At 47.8% G+C, this 17,669-nt stretch overlaps 1 protein-coding gene across 1 annotated transcript; it reads right to left on the reverse strand.

Annotated features, from left to right (window-relative positions):
* Window positions 1–325: 325 nt before the first annotated feature.
* On the reverse strand, window positions 326–16,324 carry cct3 (chaperonin containing TCP1, subunit 3 (gamma)). The gene is made up of 14 exons (XM_067975915.1): window positions 16,200–16,324; window positions 15,974–16,035; window positions 14,977–15,027; window positions 13,663–13,725; window positions 11,453–11,549; window positions 10,316–10,433; window positions 9,409–9,595; window positions 8,038–8,187; window positions 7,094–7,226; window positions 5,889–5,970; window positions 5,108–5,288; window positions 4,164–4,409; window positions 2,988–3,119; window positions 326–731 (listed from the first exon to the last, which is right to left on the reverse strand). The coding sequence occupies exons 1-14, from the start codon at window positions 16,225–16,227 to the stop codon at window positions 633–635; spliced, it is 1,629 nt and encodes a 542-aa protein (XP_067832016.1). The 5' UTR covers window positions 16,228–16,324; the 3' UTR covers window positions 326–632.
* Window positions 16,325–17,669: the final 1,345 nt, after the last annotated feature.

Genomic DNA, 17,669 nt, shown 5'->3' on the forward strand with positions numbered 1-17,669 from the left:
CAAGCGCCTGAAGCTCCCCCACTCTCCATCGAGATGCATCCTGTTTACTGCTTATCCTCGCCAGCACAGCCAAAACAGGCAACTCGTGATGGAGTTAAATCGTGAGTGGATGCCCGGAGTACAAGGTACCAGATTGTTCTTCCTCCCGTCGCTGCTGGGTTCGCAGACACTGGCAATTCTTCAATGTGTGAGGCCTGGGCCGGCATCAGAGCCGAGACTGCCCTCAACCGACACCCCCATCCAGAGAGGACTCCTTCAGGAGAGGAGAGGGGAAATGGGGGAAGATAGCATGTGTTAAAAAGAAACAGTAAACCACAAGCAGCACTCTAATTGGAGTAATCTTTATTGAATATCGACAATGAAAACTAAAATAATGAAAGTTACTGTTGGTGCTCCTTCAAACAGCCATGGAGAGTTCCGAATAAGTAACCGCACATTTTCATCGCCCCCTCCCACCCACCTTCCCCAGACCTGGTTGACCTTTGCTGCCTTGTCTCGTCTTTAAACAATAAATATGGATTTGGGGGGAGGAAGGGGCCTGTCCCGAGCGGTTACTGCATTGGGGGAGGCGGCTGTGTGGAGACCGGATGGGGCGTGGTCCTACGCTGCATTCGGTGCCGCGGTCCCATGTTTTAATTGTGCGATGCATCCCCGTCGCCGCCGTGACTGCCGTCCTTCTTGCTCTTGTGACCGGACACGATGTCGTCAATGCGCAGCAGCAAGATGGCGGTCTGCAGGTGAAACAGAAGGCAAACGTGAGAAAGGTCAGCACACAGCAGGCAGGGGTTTCTCTACTCTTTTCACCCCTCTTCTCCCGATGGCACTGACTTGCAGTGGGATACAATCCCACAGGCAGCAGCCCAAGAATGGAACGTCCCAGCCTTCAACAGACCGCCACGTTTCCGAGCTGGATTTACTGGTTAGTGACCAGTTGCATGAATCCTGCCCCCACACCCACCTCCCAAACCCCAGGACACTGAAACCAATCGGTGCCGTCCCTATTTCTGCCTTGACAGATCAGATAACTCGGCACAGTGTGGAGGATTGAATCGGAGATCTTCCTGATCTGATAGAGGCCTTTTTAAGATACTGAAGGGGTTTGATAGAGTGGACGTAGAGAAAATATTTCTATTTGTGGGGGGAGACCAAAACTAGAGTTCATCAATGTGAGAGAGTCATTAATAAATCCAATAGGGAATTCAGGAGAAACTTCTTTACCCAGAGAGTGGTGAGAATGTGGAGTTGAGGCGAATAACAGATGCATTTAAGGGGAAGCTAGATCGGTACACAAAGGAGAAAGGAATAGAAGGATACGCTAATAGGGTGAGATGAAGAGGGGAGGGAGGCTTGTGTAGAACATAAATGCCAGCATAGACCAGCTGGGCCGAATGGCCTGTTCTGTGCTGTAGGCTCAGTCACACGTTGCATGTTTATCAAGAGCCACTGAAGGGTGGAGGGCCTCCTCATGGCCAGAATCGTATTGTGGTTGCACTGCAGTTTCAAATAGGCACGTCAACATCTGAGCCTCCTACTGAGATGAGGTGTGTGCTCTTCTCAGAATGAAAACTGGTTTACATGAACAGCAAACCCACCCCCCCCACCCCACCAATGCCAGTTGAGTCACTATGATTTCCCACCTACTACCACAATCCCTTGTTTTTCTGTCCTCAGTTGAAAGCATTTGATTTAAGAGTTTTGTTTTCAAATCCCTCCATGGCCTCGTCACCCTCCCTATCTCTGTAACCTCCTCCAGCCTTACAACCTCCAAGATCTCTGCGCTCCTCCAATTCTGGCTTCTTGCGCATCCCCAATTTCCTTCGCTCCACCATTGGCGGCCGTGCCTTCAGCTGCCCGGGCCCTAAGCTCTGGAATTCCCTCCCTAAACCTCTCCATCTCTCTCTCTCCTCCTTTAAGACGCTCCTTAAAACCTACCTCTTTAAACGAGCTTTTGGTCACCTGTCTTAATATCTCCTTACGTGGCTAGGTGTCAAATTACAATCGCTCCTGTGAAGGGCCTTGGGATGTTTGACTACATCAAGGGTGCTATATAAATGGATGATGATGCTGATGTAAACGCTACAGGAGAGCAGGACTTCTAGCAGAGCGGCCAAACCTTGCTCTTTGAAGGCCACTTAGGGCCCAGCATGGAGCTATGTAGATGGTTTAAATCCCCATTCCCACTAATTATACTTCAAACTGCAGACACTAACAGATCTTACCGTTCCGATTTATGCACCAAAGAGATGACAGCGCAATGTAAAGCACTTTGCAAACCCCCAGGCCCATGAAATTCAAACAGGGCAGATCAGAGTGAGAAATAAACACAAATAGGAGACTTGTCAGGGTTTCACGGGCACTAGTTGGGACAACCTTGCAATCAAAATCTTAACAGTCCCGTCAAGTTACAAACAAGTACTGTTTGCAATCATTCATTCTGCCAGGACCGTACAATTATATTCATATTCACAGCTAACAAAAAATACATTTTTAACCATCTTCTACATTTTGCTATTGAAGTTTATAGAGATAAGAAATACCAAAATAACTCCGACATATCCATTCCTGTAAACAGTTTGTGTCTTGTGTCAAAACATCTGTGTTTCAACAAAGTGCATTAATACAGCACCTTTAACATAGTGAAACATCTCAAGGTGCTTCACAGGAGCGATTATCAAACAAAATTTGACACCGAGCCACATAAGGAGATATTAGGACAGGTGACCAAAAGCTTGGTCAAAGAGGTAGGTTTTAAGGAGGGTCCTAAAGGGGGAGAGAGGGAGAATTCTAGAGCTTCGGGCTTGGCAGCTGAAAGCACGGCTGACTATGGCGGAGCGATGAAAATCGGGCAATGAATTTCTTTCAATTGCAGTGATTTAAGCATTGAAGAGTTGTGGGATGGGCTGCTACAAACCTGCATCTTTTCATTACAGAAATCATAACCATACCCTCTCCCTCCCAGCCGTGCTCAGCTCTCTGGTGAGACTCACCTCGACTGATGTTTTAAAAGTCTGCGCTTTGACAGCCAGTGGCTCCCAGATTCCGAGCTCCTGCATGTCTGCCAAGGCCCCAGTCTCTCCATTGACTCCCCAGGTCTGGCAGGCCTCCTGAGTGTGCTTTGCCTGTGAAGAAGAAACACAGGTTGTCATTTAGATTATGCAGGTACAACAGCATCAGAACAGTGAAACAACAAAAGAATCAGTCATTCTGGAACTAGACATAGTCAAATCAGCAGGGACTTTCCATATAGTATGGACACCAGGAAGGGGAAGGTGGGAAATAACCTTTTTTTGGATGCCAAAACTCAGTAATTTCAATCCTGTAGAAGGCTGTTTGGCCATTAATGTTAGCTGTTTATAATGCTGAATTTTTTGGAAACACACAAACTTTATTGAGGTAAGCATAGTCCCCTTTTTGGGGTCGAATTGGCACCAGTAGGGCATTTCTGGCAAAGTAAGATTGAAACCGAGTCAACCCTCCATGATAAGCTCTAATCTGACACCGGAGCCAGGCAAGTTTGTAGTGCTCTCACTGGTAGACCAGTCAGCCTGGTTGATTAATGGGAGCTGGGGGTGGACCTTTCACCAGGGCTGGGATTCCTCCCATTCAGCTCCAAATAACCATGCAGGTCAGCACCCAGGGGTCTGGGGGTAACAGAGGCATGGGTGAGGGTTTCAGCAGCAGATGGGCTGAGTGCAAGGGCAAAGACAGGTGATGTTACAGAGGTGGGAGTAAGTGGTCTTTTGGGACGGTGGGGATATAGGGTCAAATACGTCGTGAACAGTCTGGTTCAGCCTGAGACAGTGGCCAGGGAGGCTGATGGAATCGGTGACTAGGGAACAGAGCTTGTGGCGATTGAGAACTGTGTGTGGATTTCAACCCAGAATCACTGGGTATATTCACGTGTGAGAAACCTCAGTGATTTTTACTCCCTACCCAGTGGTCCCAAGGCCCACTGAAACAGCGCGTATGGGCAGCAGTGGCAGAGATTAGCCAACTCAGCACAGACCAGTAACTGAATCTGGGACCTTCCGACCTGCATGGCTAGTACTACACTAGCTCCCAGGTGCTGTCAGAGGAGTGCAAGGTTTGATTATCACAGAGGAACAGATTACCCATGGGTCAGGAAGCCATCCTAATCGCCAGCGTCAAAGGGAACGTCTTACCCGCAGGGAGGTGAGCAAACGGATGGTGCTCGCTCCGCAGTTTTGGATTAGTGTCCTGGGGATGACCTCCAGGGCATTTGCTACTGCACGGTACGGCCACTGCTCCACTCCGGTCATAGTCTTGGATTTTTCAGTCAGGGCGTGCGCTATGGCCATCTCCACTGCTCCGCCACCGGGCACCAGGTGCGGGTCCAGAAGTACGTTGCGAGTCACTTGCATGGCGTCCTGGAGGTTACGCTCCACCTCCTGAAATAGAACCAAACAGTGAATCTACACACCTAACAAAACTACAGTAACTACTGACCTACACTGGCTCCCGGTCCTGCAACGCCTCCAATTTAAAATTCTCATCCTTGTGTTCAAATCCCTCCATGGCCTCGCTCCTTCCTATCTCTGTAACCTCCTCCAGTCCGATAACCCTCTGAGATCTCTGCTCTCCTCCAATTCTGGCCCCTTGTGCATTCCCTACTCCCTCACCACCACCCCCCACCCCCACCATTGGCGGCTGTGCCTCCAGTTGCCTGGGCCCTAAGCTCTGGAATTCCCTCCCTAAACCTCTCCGCCTCTCTCTCCTTCTTTAAGACGCTCCTTAAAACCATGTTGGTAATTATCCTCCACGTAAGCCTTAGCCCTAATCTCTTGTTCCTGCCCCATTCCCATATCCTTCAACCTCCTTAAGCTATCCTTAAATAGCGACAAGGTCGCTGCTTCAATCACTAACTCTAATTGTACTCCACAACCTCGCAACTATAAGAAAGGTTTCTTCTTCTCTCTGCCCTAAATCTCTTACATTTAATCTTGTATCTATGGCCTCACCCCCATAATCACTGAAAACACTGTTACTATCTGACCTGTCCTAACCCATTATAATTTTAAACACCTCTTATCAAATAGTCTGCATATTTATTAATACTCCTGGAGTGTCGATCCACTGCCCTGCTTACCGCCAGTATCTCTTTGCTCGCGCCACGCAGGAGAATGGTGCAAGCTTTGGGGTCTTTGCATTCGGTGATGAAAGCAAAATATTCATCGCCAATCTTCTTGATGTCAAACAGACCAGCGCCGGTGCCAATATCCTCCTCGCGCAGTTCGTCTGTCCGGCTAACAATGCGAGCACCACAAGCCCTGCAAAAATAAATGATTGTGTAGACCTAGAGAAAATGTTTCCATGTGCGGAAATCCAAAATTAGAGGTCATAAATATAAGAGAGTCACTAATAAATCCAATCGGGAATTCAGGAGAAACTTCTTTACCCAGAGAGTGGTGAGAATGTGGAACTCACTCCCACATGGAGTAGTTGAGGCGAATAGCGTAGATGCATTTTAAAGGGAAGCTAGATAAACACGAGGGAGAAAGGAATAGAAGGATATGTTGATCGAGTGAGATGAAGTAGGGTGCGAGGCAGCTCGTGCGGAGCGCAAACACCAGTTGGGCTGAACGGCCTGTTTCTGGGCTGTAAATTCTATGTCAAGATATGGAATCACTTTCACCCCAAGAGGGGTTCCATAATAAATTAACCGCCTGCATTTGATGACTGCATCCAATACAAGTCTATGGGTAATATAAAGCCAAGAGGTGTACAAAACATTAATATTTTCACTTTTCAAACATGTATTCCAAACAGGATGGGAAAGTTCCAGAAACATTATACCCCACATGATTTACTGAAAATCTCTATCCAGCACGAGCCTCCCATTCCCTTCTCCCAATCGAAGGTCACTGTACCTGGCAATTCGGTTGCTGTCACTCTTTTTGATGCGACGGATAGCTGAAATATTTGCCTTCATGAGGTAATGAAGGGCCAGGTCTGAGAGGAAGAGGAGGATAAATATTAAGTTGTGTTTGGCGTGCCCTGAAATAATTATTTTTTCCAAATACACTGTGAGCGAACCTGCCCAGAATTTGAGGGTTTTATTTTTGAAAGATAAATTAACCGCCTGCATTTGACGCTACTGACCGCAGCTAGTAGTGATGTACAATTTCAACCCTGAACCCATAGGTCAGCACACTTTCTTATCTTCAGCATAAGCATGCAGACACACCAAACTGGCCCTTGTTACAATGGCAGATCAGATACGCACGGTGAAGTGGGTATTTGCTGCCACCTGAACAAGACAGGATGATTCATTTACATTTGGGTAAACAAGACTCAGACATTGGCAGTCGATGGCACTCCAGTATTGGTAAAATTAACAGCTGGAATATTTGGGAACATTTTCAAACGAACTAGAACTGTAATAGTTATGCATTGAAACAGAGCTGTGTTAAAAACCATCGGGTAAAAGTTCCTGCTTACTCACTGCCCTCTGCAATCAGACCAACCCAACCCCATCGACTTACCATGACATTAACTTGCATTTATATCGCGCTTTTAACGTAGTAAAGATGTCCCAAGGCGCTTCACAGGAGCAGTTTCAGACACCGTTTGACCTCTCCCACAACATGACGAGACAGATATATGGCCAGTTTGAAGAGACAGACACAGCCACATCTACCCATCCTCAAACTGGGGCTAAAAACACCAACACAGCCCAGGGGTCAACCGAAGCACACAAGATGGGCAGAAAGGAAACCAGGAAGGGTGGAAATGGCTCTGGGCTTTAATACTCAATGCCTACACGAAGCAGACACACTGAGGAACGCATCACAGAAGGAGTATCAGCCTGGCTCAGTTAGTAGCACTCATGCCTCTGGGCCGGAAGATTTGGGTTTGATCCTCACACCAAGGCTACAGGGTGACATTTCAACACAGTACTGAGAGAGTGCTACTTTGCATCTTCCTTCAGATGAGCTGTTAGGCTGAGCCAACCCATTCAGGATGACGTTAATGCTGTTATGGGGAGATGCTGGGATTGATATTCTGGAGAGGGCCTCCTTCTTGCGATCTATTTGAACATGACAGATTCCACACTCAGTAGCATGTACAGTACCTGAGATGCCCTTCTCAGTGAAGAGGAGGTCAGGTTTAAAGCGGATGATTTCCTCACAGATCTGCTGAATATAATCTTCCTCCATCTGCAGGATGCGAGTAAAATCCTCCTCACGAGTGATCTCAATATCGGTCTGGAACATTAAGAGTGCAGGCAAAAACAATGATCGAGCAATTATTCCAACAACTAATGGTTTTGGATATTAAAAGTACCAGAGATAGTAGACATACCTTATCACTGGGAGATGATTATATAACAGGTTATCGGGTAGTTGGGGGGGAAATCGATTAGCTCACCAAAATATTTGAGTGAGTCAAAGCACTGAGCTATACATTTTAGAAGACGCCAGCTTCCACCGCCTAGCTCCAAGTTACCCGATTGCAGTGGTAAGGGTCCTGCAATGCCCCAAGTGATTGAATGGCCAACACCCGCTGTCCAGGTTTACACATGAAGAAATGCCACTTGGATAAGGTACCTGAGCGAGGACCATCTTCCCTCATGGGACATTATCTCAGCATCAGATGAGATGGGAAGGAGGGAGGGTCAGGAAGCCTGAATCACCAGAACAAGTAATTACTAAAGCTAAACAGGTGAAAATGTATTGGCTGCATATAGTGACACAAGTCCCAGCCAGAATAGAGATAATTGGGTAATTCCCCCATCAATCATACCTAGTGACTGGGATCGATTTTATGCATACAATTTGCATGTAACTCTCCTCCACTCATTGCATTTTGCTGGAGAAATAATCCTGTTTTTAAATCGAGACTCTTGGAGTTTCGGTCAGATGTTCAGTTTGCTGTAGTGTGTAGAGACTCTGCTGTAAGTCCCGCCCCGTCTCCCAACTCATTGGCTCACACAGTGGTGTCAATACTCACTCCGAAATGTACTTCCCCCTACCGAGCACTCAGGAATGCCGGCAGATGAAAACGCAAGCCTCGTACCTGGCTCTCTCCTTTCTTGTACTCCAACGAGCAGTCCAGCAACATGATGCGGGGGTTCTTGATATGCCTGCGCATCCGTGGGTGGGTGACATCCTTGTTCATCATTACTCCTCGCAGCACGCAGGAGTCGTGAATGAAACCACCAGGAATCTGTCAACACGGGAGAAAATGGTTACTTCACCTCCATAAACAGCACCAGAATGATCCACTTCCACTCACCGCTCTAGAATCTCGATCCAGGCAATAAGCGTATGAATGGCTGTGAATTTTCGGTGATGCTAACAATAAGAGAGTAAAGGTCTGCCTATCATTTGAAATATCACACCGTAACCTAATGAAAAAATTCACAATGCAGGTCTCTTCCATTACCCCTCCTCATTACACAAGTACCTCAGCCATAAAGACCAGGAAGACTCAAATTCAATTGATGATCTGTGTTGAGTCAGTTGATCTCAGCCCGAGTGATGGTAAGAGTGTCAAAAAATGGCCGTAGTGCCTTCAGCCCAAGGGAGAAAAAACAAAATCAGCCTGGAACCCCACTAATCAGTGCCCCCTGCTGGAAAGTACATGTGTTATATGCCAGACAAGGACAAAACTAGGTTTGGCTGCAATGCACCCCATGGTTGAATGCACTACAGAAACCCACTTTCAAAGCTCACGTGACTAATTATAAATAATTTGGGCATGGCACTTGTGGAACAGTGCCTCAGCAAAGGTCAGCAGCTTTCAGGAGTTAAATCAAAATGCACCCACTTTGTGCCACCTCAATCTCCCTTGCTTGGGACTGAATTATGAAGGAATGCCACCCTGCAAATCATGACAGCAACATCTAATAGACTGCTACCCCGGAGGGTCAGTGGGCAAGTGCACTGCAGCATGCCATTCAGACCAGAGGGCCCCAGATTTGACCTTAGACTGTGCTGAGATTGTTAACCCGAGCCATAGCAGCAGATTACAATCAGCGTCAGCGCCCTGGGCTAGCAAGGGGGAAGGAAGAAAAAAAATTCAGCCTGGGCTCCTCCTCCCGATTGCTGTACCTTGACCCCTACCAGAAAGCGCACGAGGAGCCTGGACTCAGCTGGACCGGGGGGCGTGGTGAAAGAGTGGGGAGAGGAGTCCCAGCAGTTGAACAGCCCATTGGCACATTCAGTCCCAAATCACACGTGACGAACACCCAAAGGGCTGGAAATACATGTGGAACTGGAGCCCAGCAGAAGAGACAGGGAAAGAATCTGTAGCCTGCCACTTGATCATCCAAGCTGCTTGGCAGAAGGTGCCTTGGATGCCGAGTGACAGGCCTAGGAGCCAGAAGAAATCCCAAAGAACAACTGTCCGGTTGCGCTACTGATTCTCTACCCTCCACAAACTTGCCTTCTCAACCTTGGCGTACTTCTTGATGTCAATCTCCTTTCGGCCGTTTTCTTCAAACTCCACGGTCTTCACTGCATCGAGTGCGATGTTACAGGCCAGATCAAGCTGTAGGTTGGACACCTTGGTGTTGATGGCACTGTTGATAATTTTCAGCATCATTTCACGGTCATTGACATCAACAGGAGTACTGAAAAGGAGGAGAAAAAAACTAAGCATCGCAGTGACAGATTTTATGGCAGTTGGTCAATGCTTCAGAACACAAGGTTAGACTTTTCCTCAAGTATCAGGCAGAAAACATTTTTTATAAAGACACTGGGACCACGAGGGGCAAAATATTTAAGGTTCCATAACATATTTAAACACAGGGTACTGTAGCGAGGCAAACCAGCATATTGCATTCAGTGCAGTACTGAGGGAGTGCTGCATTGTTGGAGGTGCCATCTTTTGGATGAGATTTTACACCAAGGCCCCATCTGGCTATTCGGGTAGATATAAAAGACCCCATGGCATTATTTGAAGTGCAAAGAAGTTTACTTGGTGTCCTGGCCAGTATTTGTGCCTCAACCAACATCACAAACAGGTTATCTGGTCATTTATCTCACCACTGTTTGTGAGACCTTGTGTGTAAATTGGCTGCTGTGTTTGCCTATGGAACAACACTTCAAAAAGCAACTGATTGTCTGCGCGGTGCCTTTGGGTGCCCTGAGGATGTGAATGGCACTATTCCTACACCACAACAGTGACTACACTTCAAAAAGTACTTCATTGGCCGTAAAGTGATTTGGAACATCCTGAGGTCATGAAAGGTGCTATATGAATGTAAATCTTCCAGTCTTTCTTTCATATAAATGTAAGTTCTGTCTTATTTCAACACCAGATGCGTGAAAAATAAACAGAGGCACCATACCTGATCTCCTTGAGAGTGGTAATCATGTCATCGAGTGCCTGGTGATATGCACCAATGATGACAGATGGGTGCATCTGTTGCTGGAGGTATTGCTCTGCTACAGACAGCATCTCGCCAGCTAAAAGAAACGAAGTTACCTGAAGAGTTAGTCAAACACAGCCACCCCCTCCCTCTCATTTAACTGCAAATAAACAGGGTTTACAGTGACGTAATGTTCTGCTTCCACCAACTCTCTCCAGTGTAATTAGCATTATTAGTGGTTAGGAAGGGGTTGCACCATCTCATGGATACAGTATCGACAGGCCTGATGGTCTTTTCTCACTGTTCTGCTCTTTATCTGTCAGCTTCACCGGCTGCACTGAAAATGCTGCTGGTTTTTGAATTGGACACCAGATTACTACTGCAGGGTGAAGTTTAGCAGTTTTGAGATGCACTGAAAGATAAATTTAGCAATGGCCTGAATGCAGCCAAGCAAATAAAGGAATTTCTCTAAATGTTGTTTAAGTGAGGCATTGAGGGAGGAGTATGTTCAAATATCTTAAACCACAGCCTGATCTGAACTCCGTAGTTACAACCTTGGAGGAGACTCAGACTAGGAGTACAATTCACAGCCCGCCACCAGCAGAATGTAAAACACCTGTAACTGTGTCCTTGGCCAGCTGTCTGTGTTCAACAAGATCGCACCCAAGCGGCCATTCTTCACATGTGCACCTGGACAGTGAGTATGAGCAGACTATTTAACCATGAGAGAGCACTGCAGCAAAGTCTAATCGCACTGTGTGCAATTTACAGTCAATGGATAGCGACTGGCTGGCTTTCTCCCCTCTCCCTGGTCTAGGATAGTAAGGCAGCATCCCCACCACTAACTATGCTGAGATCACTTAACTCAGCACGGACCAGAGGCTGAACTTGGGACTTCACTATTCTGAGCCTTATTGGCTCTTTCCATGTGCAATTCAGGTGGTTTTTACACAGGTCAGGAATGCATCAGCACCTATGTGCACATACTAGGAATTCTGATTTCACGGGAGGAAAAAAAATTCACTCAAATGGAGGCACGGCCCCTGTTCACTGCAGTTTTAGGACCGAGCCCAGACAGTCAAAAGTTCCTTCAGCATCAACTGCAATCTCACGTACCGAGGATGATGACAGAGGTGGTCCCGTCTCCAACTTCTTCGTCCTGAGTGCGGCTGATCTCAATCATAGATTTGGCTGCAGGGTGCTGCACCTGAATCTGGGGGAATTCAACAGAATCCATGAGTGGTAGGGCAGCATCACCCCCTAAATCAGCACTCAGAGGCTATGAAGATGTTCACTGTCACTGCGCTGTCAGGATTAATAATAAATCAGGGGGAGGGAGTCAGCACTTTCACTTCTCTGACTGACAGAATCAAAGTCTGTAAAGGTATTAAGTTTGGGGAGTCTCCATCCAGTCCAAGGCCCACAGCACAAAACTGCAGGGTGGCTGGTGTGGGAAATGGAAAAGCATCAAGTTGTGCACAAGAGTGTTTTTCTTGCAGGTTGGACCTGAGGCACACCGTCAGGGCAGAGTAGGGAGAGCTCAATTCTGCATCTAACTGTGCTACACTTGACCTGGGAGTGACTGATGTCGATAGTGGGCATCCAAAACGGGAAACTGTTCCACACCCCAGCACTGCCATCCCACATCTTAACGTGTATAAAGTTAAAAAAAAAGTTTGTATGGGTAACCAATAATATTTCAATAAATTCTATTATTGGAGTATTTTTTTTAAAAAAAAACTCGTCTCCTGTTCAGGTCAGGACTCTAGAATTATGTGCAATAAAACTCAATTTGAAACAAAACATTTGCCCCTACCCACCCCAACCACAAGAGCACAAGCAGATAAAGTAATACCAAGGCCTCTACCAACCTATAGCAGTTGTAGAAGAGCAGTGCAGGCCTGTGAAGCACTGGTGAGCACCTGTGCCCCACCACAGTGCACCAATCCTTTAACAGGTGACACTACTAATGGGCCTGCCGTGTACTGTTAGGTTCTAACAGAAAGACAGACCCTGCTTGTGCCATATAATTCAGGAGACGGAGCCAATGAAGGGTTAAGAGACAAAAGCTGACCCAAACCACATTTCAAAAAATAGCAGCGTCCTTGGATCAGCACTACCGTAAACAGATTATGAAATATGTCACCAGATCATCTTTAGCAGAAAAACACCCTTATGTTACAGCAGTTATAAAAAGGGCTACTGACCAGACAGTGGATGAAGTTCTCCTTCCCTTCTTGGGCGGAAACACTATCCTTCCTTGAAATTTTCTTCGTCTCATTCCCTCCTAATTCTCCCCTCTCCCGGAGTTGCTGACTCTTGCTCGGTTGGAGCTCCACACGTGCCAGCAGCCTACCGGTACCTCAATGAAGTAGCCCTAATCCGCAAGCACACCCAGAGAACCTTGTCCACTGTGCAGCAGAGCCGAAACACCCCACCCCTCCCACCACCAGGCACCCACACTTTCCAGCAGGGTCCACTGGGCAGCGATCACGAGCAGGAACCCGAGCTGACTTTTCTTTCTGTCCCGCCCCTCAGCCAGTTGAAGTGCCCCAACTGTTGCCCAGGCTGAAGTCAGCTATCTCAGCATAGACCTGCGATCGAACCCGGAACCCTCTGCTCAGTGTAGGTTCATGGCCCAGACTAAGGGTATTCAAGCTTTTATCTGGGTGGACTACACGGGGGTCATATCCTGGAGCTTCAGAGCCATATATACAGTTTAAATCAACGTTCCCATTCATTTGCATGCAGTTCAAGTTGGATGATATGAACAGATCTTGATGTTCGGATTTAAAGTGAATCGACCAATGAGAACAGCCCTTTGCAAATCTCCACCGCCACGAAACTCAAACGAGATAAACCAGCAAATGAGAAACATAAACAAGTATATAGTATGAAGAATGTAGTCACTTGGGCTTCAAGGGCTACCTGTGCCCTTAGGCCAAACACCCCTACCCTAAATTATTTTGATGTGGAGATGCCGGTGATGGACTGGGGTTGACAATTGTAAACAATTTTACAACACCAAGTTATAGTCCAGCAATTTTATTTTAAATTCACAAGCTTTCGGAGGCTACCTCCTTCGTCATTTTCACATCGTTCACCTGACGAAGGAGGTAGCCTCCGAAAGCTTGTGAATTTAAAATAAAATTGCTGGACTATAACTTGGTGTTGTAAAATTGTTCTAAATTATTTTGAGAGAGGAGGAAGGTGGAGAAAGAGGAATGCTCTTTGTTTGATATTTTTTGAGCGATTCAGTGAGCAGCAGTCTACCTGAATCCAGGGCCTAATGCGAACACGGATTAAGTCAGACCGATTCCACCTACCTCTCGCAGAATGGCATTACCGTCGTTTGTCATAACAATGCCACCCATGGGGTCCAGCAACATCTGGGGGGAGAAAATGACATCACATTAACTTCAATAATGCACTACAATACATCGATTGCTGCAACTGCTCCTCCAATTTCTTACTCCTCCACTCCCAAAGGAAGCAAGACATGCCAGGGTATAGCTCGAAGAGCAGCAGCAGCTCTCAGTGTCTGCGTGTACGACTCCAAATGAGCTGCTTGCCTGTGAAGGTCCTGAAGGCCGAGCCCAATCTAGTGCACTGTATGGGGATGTGTGGGAATCCTGGCCTAAGGATGCAGAGACTAACCCAGTCCCTGATCTGTGCTGAATTAGCTAATCTCAGCAAGGGCAGCTGGGCACCCTCACTGCGGCTCCAACAGGACCTAAACCTGGACCCTCCCTGATCTGAATTGATCAGGGCCTCATGACACGACACACTCACCCCCAAATGAACCACCAGTTTGGGGAGAGGTGTGGCAGCAGAAGGAAGGCATCTGTAACTTTAGCAACATGGTGTACTGCTAAGCTTACTGGACTGTGGACTTTCCACATACTTACAGAACAAATATAAATATGAACAATGCATAAATTTGTTTGGAAATAATCACTTCAAAACTACTTCACTAACCCTTTTACTATACAGAAGTTTCAATTCCAAACAGATGCACTAACGGCAAGAGATTTTTATGCAGACAGAAGGAGCATTAAATACAGTTAAACAAAAACAAGTGCACTAAGAATTTTACAGTATGACAGCAGTCCCTTGACACCGATCTGCAACTGGAATAAGAGAACACACCATAGGGAGCTGGGGCTCTCGAGCTGAGTTGCCATTCTCCATAGCACACCAAAGCATCACCGCCTAAGCTCAATTGGCAAACGGCAGAATCGCCCAACCTCAATACAGCCACCGTTTTATTCTTCATTCTATTTCAGAGCTGTAAAAATTCAAATTGAGTAGCCACAAACTTCATGACAGAGTACAAAAGAATTTTTAGGAACAGGAATCACTTGTCAGACCAAGCCCGCCCCTTTCCTAGTGATCTCAACCCCACCTAAACCCCCTTTCTCTCCCGAAACGCATCCAACTGCCTCTTGAACCCATTTATAATGGCGCTTCGATGACTTTCCCTGGTAGATTATTCCACTAGTCTTGGACCAGTGAGTTCTGCCCAACTTTCCCTCTTCCTCCTAACTTGCTCATTTTTAAAACTTATGTCGCTACAGTTCAGCACTTTAGTGCACCACACCCTCAGCTCAAGTCCACTGTAACAGAAATGCTTGCGGTACCTTCATCATCGCTCTTGGTCCCAGGCATGTTCGAATAACATCTGCGATCGTCTGAAAAATAGAAACACAAAAGGATCAGGTGCCGCTGAATACGGGTAACCATAACTCTGGTAATCCACTGACATATTTTTGGTGCTGTTTTAGAGTCCGGTTGATTCTACACTGAGGTAAAGTTCCAAACCTTTTTGCCAACTAGCCATTATTCACGTGTTAGCCTTGATGGCGAGTACTGCAGGCTAGTCAAAGCAAGGGGCACCACATCCAAGGGCAGGCCCTGTCGTGTCTTTGTCTGATCTGCGCCCCCAAAAGTGGGCACCGGGTCCCACTGTACCCCCCCCACAAAAGTGGGCACCGGGTCCCACTGAAGCCCCCCCACAAAAGTGGGCACCGGGTCCCACTGAAGCCCCCCCACAAAAGTGGGCACCAAGTCCCTCTGCACCCACCCCCCCACAAAAGTGGGCACCAAGTCCCTCTGCACCCACCCCCCCACAAAAGTGGGCACCAAGTCCCTCTGCACCCACCCCCCCACAAAAGTGGGCACCAAGTCCCTCTGCACCCACCCCCCCACAAAAGTGGGCACCAAGTCCCTCTGCACCCACCCCCCCACAAAAGTGGGCACCAAGTCCCTCTGCACCCACCCCCCCACAAAAGTGGGCACCAAGTCCCTCTGCACCCACCCCCCCACAAAAGTGGGCACCAAGTCCCTCTGCACCCACCCCCCCACAAAAGTGGGCACCAAGTCCCTCTGCACCCACCCCCCCACAAAAGTGGGCACCAAGTCCCTCTGCACCCACCCCCCCACAAAAGTGGGCACCAAGTCCCTCTGCACCCACCCCCCCACAAAAGTGGGCACCGGGTCCCACAGTCGCCCACCCCCCCTCCCCTTCCCAGGACCCCTCAGCTAAGGGGAATGGGTGTGACTGGATTAACATCTCCCGGTCAGGCTCCAGGCCCATGTGCCGAGGCCTCGCATTATCCCGGGTCCAAGGGGCCTCACCTTAGCCGCGTTGATGTTCCCCTGCTGCACTTTGCGGCCCGACTCCCGCTTGATGTTCTGACCTGAAAGAAAAAAAAAACAGCGAGACCGGGGGGGGGGGGTGTGTGGGCATTAGAAACCGTGATCGGTGCGTGTGTATAAATATATAAATATAAAATAAAATAAATCAAAGAAAAAAAACCCCGTCAAGCGGTCGCCGTTAACCGCGAGGCCGGTTCGCACTCACTCAACACCAGCACTTGCCGCCCCAACATCGTCCCGCTCGTTCGTCCGTCCGTCCGTCGTCGGCCCGCCGCCTTTTCTTACTAGAAGGTTCTGCACACTCACAGCGGGCCCGCACCCTAACCTGCTGCGCCAACGGACAGCCTGATTGACAGCGCCATCAGCCAATCCCCGGCTCCGATGGCCGTCGGCGACGCTCACCTTCTACCAATCAGACCCCCCCCCCACGTAAGGCGGGGCTCCAGCTCCGATCACGTTTGGTTGCGCGGCACCGGCCTCGTGCGAACCGTTGGTCCTGGAGGGAGCGGTTTCCCGGCAGCCATCGCGGCGCCCCTGCAAGGGACTCTGGGAGTTGTAGTTCAGTGGCTGGTCTCAGGGGCCAGTAATTACCTGGAATTAAAACAGAAAATGCTGGAAAAGTTCAGCAAGTGAGGCAGACATCTGCGGACAAAGAAAAAACGAGTTAACGTTTCAGGTCGAAGTCCTTTATTTCAGATTTCCAGCATCTGCAGTATTTTTGCATTTGATTCAGTGATTACCTGCGTTTGACAAGTGTTCATCAGCTGGTGTGTTAACCGACTGATGTCAATGCAGAGAGCAGTGGGTGCTAACATTGGGTTTCCAACATTAGGAAGGAGGTTAAAATTAGCCGGAGTTCTTAATCACTATCACACCTCCCTTACAAAGTGTCAGCCGTGGCCCAGTGAGTAGCACTCTCGCCTCAAGAGTCAAAAGATTGTGGCATCAAGTCCCCCTCCAGAGACCTGAGCGCAGGCTGGACGCTTCAAGGCAGCACTGAGGGAGTGCTGCACTGTCTGAGGTGCCGTCTTTCGGCATGAGATGTTAAACCAGGGCCCAGTCGGCCTTCTCAGGTGGACGTAAAAGATCCCACGGCATTATTTGGAAGAAGAGCAGGGGAGTTGTGCCCTGGCCAATCTTTAGGAACCGATTATCTAGTCATTTATCTCATTGCTGTTTGTGGGATCTTGCTGTGCACAAAATTGGCTGCCACGTTGCCTGCATTCTGACAGTGACCACTTCAAAAAGTACATCATTGGCTGTAAAGCGCTTTTGAGACGTCCAGAGGCACGATATAAATACAAGCTTTGTTTCTAAGATATCACACTGCAATGAAGCCTGAACATTTTCCACTAGGGAGAGATAGGGTAGTTTAGTGCCTGCAATCCTCCACAACAGTCTCTTGCACTGCCAGCAGAAATTTGCAAAGGGAAACCAGATGTGTTTCCATGAAAAAACAAGATCAGAGTCATGAGGAAATAAAGTAACTATTTAAAGTACATTTTCAGAGTATGTAATGTATTTTTTTTACATTATGCTCATAACCAATGCCACAGTAGACAGAAATCTCTACCCATCTCTCCTGAGGGTATTGACTGTTCACTGCGGTAATAATTTTTTTTAAAAAAGAGGTGGTACCTGCAAGCTGTCAGATTGTTGTAAAATCCCAACTGGT

This window comes from Heptranchias perlo, chromosome 44 (genome assembly GCF_035084215.1).
Source record: "Heptranchias perlo isolate sHepPer1 chromosome 44, sHepPer1.hap1, whole genome shotgun sequence".
NCBI lineage: Eukaryota > Metazoa > Chordata > Chondrichthyes > Hexanchiformes > Hexanchidae > Heptranchias > Heptranchias perlo.